This window comes from Sciurus carolinensis, chromosome 12 (assembly GCF_902686445.1).
Source record: "Sciurus carolinensis chromosome 12, mSciCar1.2, whole genome shotgun sequence".
NCBI classification, from domain to species: Eukaryota; Metazoa; Chordata; class Mammalia; order Rodentia; family Sciuridae; genus Sciurus; species Sciurus carolinensis.
Genome location: NC_062224.1, coordinates 114118472 through 114130903, shown reverse-complemented (window position 1 = coordinate 114130903; position 12432 = coordinate 114118472). Strand labels below are relative to the sequence as shown.

Below are 12432 nucleotides of genomic sequence, written 5' to 3'. Positions count from 1 at the left end.
GACAAATAGATCCAGCAAAATCATTAACTCCTAACAGAACATCCTTGGCTCTGACAGCATTCTATATTCCATTTTATTGATAACAGAAGTGACTTATCCAAGTTGTACCAAGTATGCACCAACTACTTTGGAAAGCAGTATGGAGATTCCTCAGAAAACTTGGAATGGAACCACCATTTGACCCAGTTATCCTACTCTTTGGTACATGACCGACGGACTTAAAATCAGTGTACTACAGAGATGTAGCCGCATCAGTGTTTATAGCAGTTCAATTCACAATAGCAAAGCTATGGAACTAACTAGGTGTCCTTCAATAGCTGAACAGAAAAAGAAAATGTGGTATACATATACATAATGGAAAATTACTAAGCCTTAAAAAGAATGAAATTATAACATTTGCTGGTAAATGGATGGAACTGGAGTCTATCATGCTAAGTGAAATAAGGCTGTTCCAAAAAAACAAAGGTCAAATGTTCTCTCTGATATGTGGATGCTAACAAAAAACAAGTGGGTGGGGGTATAGAAGTTCATTTGATTAGACAAAGGGGAATGAAGGGAAGAAGTGGGGGGTGGGAATAGGAAAGACAGTAGAATGAGTTGGACATAATTTCCTCTGTTCATATATGAATACATGATCAGTGAAACTCCACATCATGTATAACCACAAAATGGGATCCTAATTAGAATAAGTTATACTCCATGTATGTATAATGTCAAAATACACTCTCCTGTCATGTATATCTACAAAGAACAAATTAAGAAAAAAGTATGCACCAGTCTACACAAGGAGGCTGCGGGAGTGCCAACTTCCAGTTTTTGATTAATTTTCCAGATTGCACAGTTAATAATTTGCAATGAGATCTTCAATGCAGTATGGTTGGAAAGATTTTAGTCATTTAGTAAACGCCTTTGTAAACTGCAGGCAATAATAATCTATTTTAAATTGTATGAGCAAAACCACAGGCATATTTGGGATAATACTTGTATGGGGTATAAATGTCATGGTTAATAATAATTGGTTTCACTGAGTGATAGTCTCTATTCCAACCTAATGATAGGTCCGAAACTATCAAAAGGAGAAGGGAATATTTTTAAAAACAGGTAAATTTAAATAAACATTTAATCCTTTTGGTAAATAAAAACAAAATTTGTTACATTTTTCTATTTAACAATATTTTTTTTTGTGGTGCTGGGACTTGAACCTAGGACCTTGTGCATGCAAGGCTAGCACTCTACTAACTGAGTTATATCCCCAGCCCTAGGAGAAAATCTTGATAGAGCTAATGCAGTCATTCTTGAGAGCAACAGAAACAAAACTGGTGGGAAAAGTACTTTCTGCATAAAAAGAGAAGCACAAATGCATGGAGTTGACAGACTCAGACTGTAGAGAAATGTCTTTTAATTTCATTTAATTTCTTTTTGATACTTAATTTTTCAACTAATAAGTTTTTTTATTTTTTTAAAGTTTCTTTGTTTTTGGCCTAGAAATGACTTTCTTAACTTCAAATCAGATTGATTTTTCACTTTTTTTTAAAGAATTTTTTTCATTGTTTCTTATTTTATGTAATAGATGAGAAGTCAAGATACGGTTCTGTTGCTTATTAACTGATTCATTTGGAGCTGTTACTTAAGCTTATGCATCTAACTTGCATTTTCCTGAAAAACTAGACCTAACGATGTCAGTCTATTAGAGTTGCCATAGCAATTAGGAGAAATAACTCATAGAAAGCACTTATCAAGGTAGGGCCTGGTACAAAGAAAGTACCACTAAGTGGTAGGTATTACTTCTAATGCTATCTCATTGTATACTGCAGTTCTTAATTCCACTGGAATATTTTCATGGCTTATAATCCAATTATGTGCCGGGCACAGTGGTGCACGCCTATAATCCCAGTGGCTCCAGGGGCTGAGGCAGGAAGATTACCAGTTCAAAGCCAGCCTCAGCAATGGTTAGGTGCTAAGCAACTCAGTGAGACCCTGTCTCTAAATAAAATACAAAATAGGGCTGGGGATGCGGCTCAGTGGTCAAGTGCCCCTGAGTTAATCCCCAGTACCAAAAAACAAGATTCAATTATGTTATAGTTTCTTATTAAATTACTTTAAACCACAATATATGCTAATTAGAAAAAAACTTAATTCTTTAAAGCTGACCCAGTTATATACCGCATACTATGATTTGTACTTCCTTTTAAAGAGATGAGGTCTCATTATGGGCCCCAGACTGGAGCTCCTTTGCTCAAGTGCTCCTCTTACCTCAGGTACACACCACTGTGCCCAGCTACAGTTTTGTCTTTTACAGTCCCAAGTTATCAGATGGCCAAGTGCAATGGAGGAGTATGAAATGGTTTCTTACATGCCAACTGCTGAGAGTATTTCTGAGTTTGGAATATAAACAGAAGGTCGACCCTTCTTTCCCTTACCTCTAACAGGCCATCCTCTGGCAGATCGGTACAGTGAACAGCATTTTGGATCTTAGTTTTACCGAAGATTGCCCTAAGGGTTCCAGGGCGTAAATGCCGGGCAATTTCCTATTAAATACATAAAGATTAAAGTTAGTTTATATGGTGTTCATAAGAAAAACACTAAGTTATATAAAATGTGAATTATTTTGTTTATGAAATACATGTTATGTGTTGAGGATGCTGATATTTTTCCTGGAAACCACAAGAATGAAAATGTTGGGCAATGAAACTTCAGTTTACTTATAAGGCTTTGTCTGTGGCTCAAGTCCAATGTAACCTATGTCAGAAGGCAAACAATAACTATATTTCTTTTTATCAATAGATTATTGGAATCACAAAAAAATGTAAGTCCAGTTTGTTACCATAAAAGACTTATATTTTTAAAGACTTGTATTTTATAAAGATCATAACAACATGATTTAGAAGGGATCAGCTTAATGTATTAATATGAAAAGATTTTTTTAAAAATGTTACAGTTCTATCTGCTTAGTACTAGCTAACCTTTAGTGGAAAAACTGATTACAAATAGCACTGAATTTAATGAGTGTTGGGGGTTTTACCAAGAGAATACAAGAAAACAACAGAGGTACAAGAGAATGAAAGAAAGGATGGGCAAAATTTTTAAAAACTTAAATTGAATAAGAAAGGAAGTGAGAAAGGAGGAAAGGGGTTGGGTGAATGATGAAAAGGGAGGTCAACAGATATGAGCTCAGCCATGGGAAGGGGTGCCTATTGAGAGGAATGTGTTGAAGTGGGATAGAAAATCTAATTTTCCAAGTGGGGAAGAGGGATTACAGTGGCTGATAATGACAGTTTTAAGGTATAATCACAGCTGAGGTCAGGTTAATAGCAAGAATGCCAGAAGAAGGGAGGACAAGGATTAAGAGGTCGAGGCACTGATGGGATCACCTGGAGGACAGGAAACCCACAAGAATCGTGACAGGTGAGGCTGATGGTGCAAGGAGGCTGAGCAGCATTTGCATGTGTGATTCCAGCACCAAAGAATGTGCTAACAGTACTCAGTCACAGCCACATGCCACTTGGGGACATACTGGGTCGCACAGGCCACGTATATAGAGCTGGAAGATTCCCATCACCTAGAGACACTGTAGCTGTTGGGATGTGGCCACATGCTGGTGGTGGTGATGTGGGGCTAACAGAGCTGCCCCGCTGCTGCTCCTATGGAAGTGTGGCTCATGATAAATAGCTCATGATAATAACAGAGGACCATGCAACTGGCTATGTATGACAGCATACATATGTATACACACAGCTAGGTGTGACTGCTACTCCTATACTCCTCTTTCCACCCTTATTTTAGAGCATTCTTCCTACTTATTAAAAGAGAGAAAGTCAACTGTAAAGCAGTACGCCATGTTGCACTGGCAGCAGCCACACTCAGCTGGTGTTTAGGCTTTCAGTTTGGATCCTTTTGAAAAGGTTTGATAGACTGATTTCAGTTTTGATCACTACAAAATGTCTGATATGTGTGCACATGTAAAACATATTGAAATAATGAAAAAATACTACAAGTGGAAGTGAAATACTAAAGTAAAGTAATCCTTTGCAGATCATTTTCTGGTAGATTTTTCCCTAATTGTTTCTAACAGATTTTTGTTCCCTGTGCTCCTTGCACTCCAGGGTGAAAACCACACTAACATGCGCAACTGCTCTTCTTTAAAGGAGCGGAAATGATTATCAGATACACAAAAGCAATACACAGTATCAACATACAATTTCATTTACTACCATAAGTAACTCTTTAAAATTTATGATATTTACAAATGATAAATTATGCTGTGAAAATTAGAGTAATATTTATTTGCATTAAGGGAATCAAGAGCTGACAAAATTTCTGGCATATTCATCCCTTTCTATAGCCTTGCCTGCTCAGCTCCATTAAGTGCTTGGTTATTTTAAAGCACATAAGGACTAGAAAGTCTACTCAGGTATTCCTGCAGTGGAAGAAGAATTCTGGCTTCAAGAATGACCTCTAAGACTGACTAAATAAATAGATACATACATACATACATACATACATAAACAGTACCAAATAGAATGGTGGTTAGCAAAATACTGAAAACCAAGAGAAGGTTTAATTACCCAAGGCTATGTGCATTTTTAAGCATGCCAGTAAAAATAGGTTTATCTGATATGTCTGGACAAAGAACAAATCGCTTCCATGTAAGCCATCCTATTCAGTTCTTCATAAAATAGAAGACAGATGCAAGAATGAAAGTGACCTTCCATTAAGAAGCAAATTAGACTGAAAAGAGCTCTGTGAAATTTACTAATAAGAGAACTTTGAAGAAAGAGACTTTTGTGATCAAGCATAGAGTACCTTCACATAATGAATGGTACGGGGTAGGTAAATCAGTAGATCACTAGACTATTTTCAGGGGAATTTTAAGTACGGGGGAAAATACTTCCCCTAAACTACTGGACAACCACAATAGTCTTGATATAAATAAGTAGATAAATATGAAGAAGGGCTATCACAGCTTCAGTCCTGGACACATTAAAATAGTTATGAAACATGACTTTAAAGCCTGTTCTAATCAAATCTTCATTTCACAGACAACAAGGGTAATAAAACACTATCAATGGCCAATGTGCAGCCACCACAATTAAAACAGCAAGTGTTCATGTTTCCAGCCTATTACTCGAACCCCCCAATGACACAGATGTGCAACCCTGCACTGACTAATGCATCTGCAGTTTTGTATTTCTGGGAGATAAGCAATATCAGACTAAGTCACAACTAAAACAAGATAATGAAATCCAGGGAAGGAATCAGAAGTACGAAGGGAAACCAGGGAAGTTATCCAAAGACTATTTTCTGCTCAGTCTGAGGGATCTTTTAGAACCTATGCATAAGATTAAGAAAGAGTAACTTGCAAAATCAAACTCAATTATTATGAACTAGTCTCAATGAATAAGCCATCTGAGAATTCATGGTAAATATACTTATTTGCATTGGAGACTGCATGAATTGCTTGTATTTGAGTAAGCATTAAAACATCTGGTTTATGAACTCTCAAGCTTCACATGTCACTTTCTGTTAGGTAGAAATTAGCTGTAATGTAAATTTACAGAAGGTGAAGAGGGCCACAGTAAATTCTATTCCAGGTGAAATACTTAGAAAATTCCATTCTGTCTCTTCCACTAGATTTCAATAGGTACTCACTGCCTCTTACTGTGTTGACAACATATTTCAGCCAGCAACAGACACTGGCAAAATGAAATGAAGACTCATTTGACACAGGCACTAGTTTGAGATATAAAATTATGATCTCCTTGTTTTCTTCTTTTTAAAAGGATTGGTCAAATTTCTTGACTTTTATGTAAACTGTTTTATATTTTAGCAAAAAACTATGAAGATTCATTTATGTAAGCTAAGTCTGAGAACATAACATTAGAGTAGTGGAAAATTAAATTACTTTTTGGTAAATATTGCTAATTCTTTTCTATTTTTTAAAAAGTACTAAATTATAAGAGATTTAACCTTTGAAGTATACTCATATTATTGACTACTTAGAAACTTGAGAATCATTCTTAATTTCTCCTGCAGAAAGACTCACTCCACATAGTAAACCGCATCCTGATGAAACCAAATTATTATCTAATCTTCCTTTACTATCCTAAAGAAGCCTATAGCTCAACCCCCAGAAACTTCTCCAAAGGAATAAAACAATGAAATATCTTGGATCTATTTTTGGCACCTCTAACCACATAATTCATTGCCAAATCCTGTCAATACAACTGTTAGAAATAGCTTCTATCAGTCTACTTCTATCTCTCCTCTGCCACCATATTCTCTCACCTGGAATTTTTTAGATTGAATTCTCTGGTCCATCTGGTTGCCAACATTCCATGAAACAGAATAAGCATTATAAAATCTAAGTTAAATCACACCACTTCTCTCTATAAGACCTAAGCATTTTTCCCTTGCAAAGCTGAGGATCAAACCAGGGTTTGTGCCTGCTAAACAAGCACTCTAATTACTGGGTGCAACCCAGTCCTAAGGTTCTTCTTCTTAGGAGCAAATCCGAAGTTCTCAACATGCCCTGTAGTTCTGACTGACCTGACTCCCTTCCCACTCCCATCCTTACAGAAATGATCCAGTCACATCAGCCTCCTCCAACTTCTCGAAGGCACCAGGTTCTTTCCTGCTCAAGTATGAAAACAACACTATTGAGTTTAAGCATTTTGGCTCAGAAAGTTTTCCTTTCTCAGGGTTGAAGTCACCAGAATCCTTGGCATGAGTGTCAGAGGCTGCAGCACCTTTGGGATCTAGACATGGACATGAAGAGGTACACTTGAAACCAACAGCTCCAGTGGAAACCTCTGCCTTAAGGTCCCACAGCTCTCCCACTGAGTTTGTGGTTTGTAAAGTACTTTTTTGTATTAACACCACTCCTCTTTTTAATACAAAAAAGAAAAAAAATCTCTAGACTTGTTTCTGTTTCCTGCTCTGAATTCTCAGGGATGTTCTGAGGTTCCATCTCCCTTTCCTCCACAAAAAGCTCCCTCTCTTTGCTTCCAATTGGTAAGTACTTTCTGGTTTATAACTTCACCAATGTTAAAATTGATCCTTCCAAAGTAACCTATAACCTAGTACTCCTCCAGCTGAAAACTCATACATAGCAGGAAAATGACAGAAATATCATCAGAAATAGCAGTGGTATAACAAATGCATCTTAGTAGGGTTCACCCAATTTACAAAACAGAACACAGATCTTATAAAGTTTAAGTATATTTGTCCTATAATAGAAACATAAATTTCAGCACTTAGTGGAAAAATCTTGTTATCTTAAAGGCCTAAGTTCAGTGTACAAGACTGAATTAAATGAGGTAATGCCCTAACATATTCTAAGAATGTCTGGCCAAAGTGAACAGTATACACTCAACAGAAGATAACAACTGCTGTCTTTATAATACGAGGCACTTACACAGTACTTGCATTTTTAAAAGGATGTACCATTTCATACAAATTTCACAAATTCCCTTATACTGACAAAGCTAACAATGTTTGCCTTTTTACAGATGGTTAATCTCGTTATACCGACAGACTAGTACTGAAGGAAGAGTATATTCAAAGATCCAACCAACACAGCAATCTCACTTCAGAAGGTTAATTTCCTAAATTGTTCCAGGTTCCCTCTGATTCCCTATAAAATTGAAGTGAGCAGCCAAGATTCTAGACTAAGATTAACATTTCCGAAACCATCCAATTTTCTATATTACTGATGGCAGTGCTGTTCAATACAAATACAATGTGAGCTCCATGAGATTTTAAATTGTGTGGTCGCATTAAAAATAAAAAGTGAAATTTTAATAATTTAACCCTACATATGCCAAATATTGTCATTTCTGTAGGCAACTGATACAAAAATTAGTAATGATCTATTTGTAATTTTTATTTCATACCAAGTCTTCCTAGGTGCAGATTACATGTACAACACATCTCAATTTGAATCGTGTTCAAACAGCACATGTGTTAATAATGCTCACCATATCCGACAGTGGAGACCTGCAGAAGCACTCTCTTCCATGACCCAGCAGCATGCTACTCAGCGGGGCCGAGAACGCCTGTTATCTGCAGGATGAACCTCTCCTCTCTGAAGGAGAACTCAGCCTATACAGAATGAACCCTGGGGGAAGGCACTCTAATCCTGCTCTGCACACGGCCATCCAGGTGCCATCTCTTCCTCTCTCCACACGCCCCCCCACCTCCCTCTGCCCACTTCTACCTTCCATAGCTGGCCCTGCAAAGGTTCACCATTGCCCTCCAGCCTCCACTACATCTTTTCTTTTAGCACACAACTTTGTTTCCTGCTGACAGAAAGCATGAGACTATCAAGAATCATCCTGGAGATTCCTACACCTACATTCACATACATATGAATGAACCCTCTCCTCATTCCCTTCAGTGCCAAAGGAAAAGGTACTTCTCTTCCTTTCCTTTTACTACATAACCCTCCCATTTCTTTGCCACTCTAAATCAGGAAACTTCTTCCACTGCCATTTACTTTTTCCTTTGTTTCTAACCTCTTCTTTCTAAAAGCTTCTTCCTTGCATCCTATAAAAACAAAGATGTCTTTACTCTTATTAAAACAAAACATGGAGGTGGGATTGTGGCTCAGTGGTAGAGTGCTTGCCTAGCACTGGGAGGCACTGAGTTTGATTCTCAGCACCGCATGTAAACAAATAAAATAAAGGCCCATCAACAACTAAAAAAATATTTTAAAAAACCCAACTTTACTGTACCATCTCTTTCTCTCTGTTTCTGGAAGTTTTAATAAGCTCTACTTCCATTTACTCTTAAACGTTTTACCCCACAACACTACCTAAATTGCTTTAGTAAATGACACTAATAATCTAAAAGTCCATATATTCTCTCCATTTGTGATTCTACTTAATATTTAACATTATGAACATTTTTTCCTGAAATCCTCCCTTCACTCAGCCCACCTGACACCATAATCCAGTCTCCTTTGAGTATTCCTCCTTAGGCTCCTGTATTTCCATCTTCTTGCTGCCCAGGATTCACTCCTTATTCTCTTCGTATCTTCTGGCTCTCCACAGATGATCATATTCACTATTATTTATGACTCTTCAGATGACTCTTTAATCCCAGTCCTCTTTCCTGAATTCCAGCCTGGAATATATAACTGCTTAACTTCACCTAGACATCCCAGGAAATTCCTACACCAACTCATCCAAAATCAATCTCGTTGTACCCCATCCTCCCTCAACACCTCTTCCTCCTCTTAAACTCCCTCTCTTCATGAATGAAACCACTGTTGAACCAAGTACCCTAGGCCAAAAGTCATCCCAAGACCCATCCCTGTCCCTGTCCAAGTCTACCCCCTACTGCTACAGAGCAAGTCACTTTCAGAGCTATGGGATTAGTGCTTAGAGTTCTCAATTCCATTCTCAAACAGGTGTGCCCTAGTTTGAGAAAATCTGTTATACAAAACTACCAACTCACAAAATAGATAAATTATGTAGTGATTGCTTACATTTCAAAAGACTTCGTTTTAGAGTTGCTTAAAATAGGCACTTCTGAAGAGTATAACATAGCCAAAGGAGCCTGGACTATTGCTAACCAATCAAGAAGCCTAGTTTCTCTGCTATATCATTAATGAAGTTAATGAAGTATATGTAAATGTGGGCATGTTCATTGTTTAATTCATCCATTACTCATCCACTAAATCATTCATATTGTTACTCAATGAAACTTTCATGAGTATATTGGATACACAAAGACTAAGACTTATATATATGACTGTCCTTAAGGCATTTAAAAGAGAGAGACAAATGTGCACAAACAAAGGGAATGAATTTTTTAATGATACAGGCAAGGCAATAGTCTAAACAAGACAGAAGAATGAACTGTAGCAGTAGGGGGTAGACTTGGAAAGTGAGGAAAGAATGCTGTGCTAAAAGGAATAGAATCCACAACATGAGCTGGTAGAGCGCTTGCCTAGCACGTGTGAGGCACTGTGTTCAATCCTCAGCACCACATATAAATAAATAAAATAAAGTTCATCAACAACTAAAAAAAAAAAACAAAACCCAACAGAATCCACATGGCATAAAAACAGCTTGGTTGCAGGGCCCCGGGGACAGGGACAGGGATGGGTCTTGGGATGACTTTTGGCCTAGGGTACTTGGTTCAACAGTAAACATGTGGGATGGGAGCAATCCACCAGAGTAGCACTGGATTTGTCAGTGCATGTTCCAAATTATATTTCCAGTTGGGATATTAAGAAACATCTGAATTATCTGAAGAACTGCTGAATCTTCTGGTGAATATCCATATTGCAGAAAGGACCAATTTGCTCTAAACATCAGAGATCACATTATATTAAGTGATCTTCCATCTTATTTGTTGGATTTTCCTATTACTATTGCCTAGTCTTAAAATATATATTCCTCTATAATGTATTAACTCACAATCTTATGTATGATATTGAGGCAAGACCCTCATTTATAAAGGAAAGAATAAAGTTCGTTCATGATAGCTGCAATATCAAGTGTATTTCCTTGGCATCCTATCTGTCCTGTCACTTATTTGTATACAGAATATACTAAATTATTCTATTAATGAGAATATTTAATAAATCAGAGTGTCACATTACTCAGACACTTTAAAGTTGTTGCCATCAGGAAGTAGCTTCTTTTTCTTGCCTAAGTCTTTAATGCAGAAAAACATTTTTTTCTTCTGGTAATTAATTAAAATAGCTATTTTAAAAGAAAAAAATTTTCAGGAGTAACATTCTAATGGTAACTTTATGCTCTCCCCAAATTCATTCTATCTTTCTAATAGAATTACAAACTCTGAGTATGATCTTGAAATACCAAATTTACAGTGTTAAAAAATTATTTCCTCTCTCTTCTAAACTATCTGATCTTTGTTTCTCCCTGACAAAGCAGTGTTCAGAATGCATTATATAAACTCTATTTTCTATTGTACTAATGGAATGAAGCAATCTTTTTTAAAAATAAATGATAACATTGAACTCCAACTAGTCTCTATAGTTGAGTATTCTGGAAAACCACAGGAAAAGTAATTTCAAAACTGTCAGCGGATAGTAATTGGAACAAATGCTGGCAAAATGCAATCCTGTTCTGCTAGCACCTCAAGCACAACATGTCCTAAATCAAACCAATTACCTTCCCTACATTCCTCCCTCCCCATTACCCACCAGTTCCATTTCTCTTCTTTGATTCCTGGTGGCATGACTATCATCCCAAATGTCCAGGCTAGACAACACAGGACTATTTCCAACTGCTCCATTCAACACCTACACCTAATTGGGGATACTGGGTCACCAACTAATTTATCTCATTTGTTAATCTGTCCTACGTATTCAGTATTTATTTATTTATACCTAAATACATGAGATACTGGTCCTAGAGATAAGGAAATGAAGATTAATAAGATGATAATTTTATTCTAAGAGGTCATGCTCTTACAAGAAGTCAGGTAAATAAACAGCCAGTGATGTGTGGTGATTGTTTAACAACCAACTATAAAAACACAACAGGAAGGAACGGATTTGTATCACTTCCCTTTTTTCCTGATGTAACTACTCCTGCCACAGCAAAACACCGAGGGACACAATACTAACCACTGTGCCCTGCAAGCTGGTGCCACTGACCACCAACACATTCCCTGAAAGTTCTCGAAGTGAGACCAGAGCTGTACCAGAAAGGGATGCAGAGTGTGCAGGAGCAACAGGCAGCACCTCCAGGGACCCACGGGTTCACAGGATCCTCTCAGCCTGTGAATGTCTTTCCCTTCTTCCCAGCTGCTGCTTCAGTTCAGCAAGGTGAGAGACGAGTCAGCCAGACACGGCTTCTCCCTGACTCAAATGCTGCTGATGGCTCCCCGTCCTAACGTCTAAACAGATGAGGCATGATAATCAAGGAACCTCTCAATCATGCCCTGAGGCACTCTTACTTTTATTCCCTCATGCGCTTCTATGTGATTTATGCTTTAAAAATGTTTAGAGGTGAAAAAAGAAGCTAACAAACGTGAAACAAAAATGAGTACATGGACCGAGGATCAAAAGGCGCACATCATGGTATTTGCTCTAACAGTAAACCTCTTTACACGACATGCACTGAGACCTCTAAATTCTCTGTGATACCTGAAATTCTCTCAAACACTAGGAGGTGGAGAGGCTTACCAATATGTTCTCCATACTGTGTTCAAGTGATTCCTTTCTGCATGTTTTCCCCTTTGCTCTTGTCAGTAAAACTCCAAGCACTCAGAAGTGACCTCCCTGAAGCTCGTCTCGAGCCCCAGTTAGAGTTAACAGCTCTGTGCTACAATGGGTGTTTAAGTACGGTGACTCTTCGGTAACTAAAACTGTGTTGTCCGTCTCTATAAAAGCACAGATACTATCTGTTTATTCTCTGCTGTACCCAGAACACTGAGAACATTGCCAAGTATGTG

At 37.6% G+C, this 12432-nt stretch overlaps 1 protein-coding gene across 3 annotated transcripts in view; it reads right to left on the bottom strand.

The window, feature by feature from the left end:
* Nme7 (NME/NM23 family member 7) overlaps positions 1-12432 on the bottom strand; it is a 174407-nt gene that overhangs the window by 37602 nt on the left and 124373 nt on the right. For 2 of the 3 annotated variants that reach the window (XM_047520309.1, XM_047520308.1), the window contains exon 11: positions 2421-2528. The exons of the other annotated variant lie outside the window; for it this stretch is intronic. In XM_047520309.1, coding sequence (XP_047376265.1) covers positions 2421-2528 — 108 coding nt within the window. The remainder of the gene's footprint in view (positions 1-2420; positions 2529-12432) is intronic. 3 annotated transcript variants of the gene reach the window in all.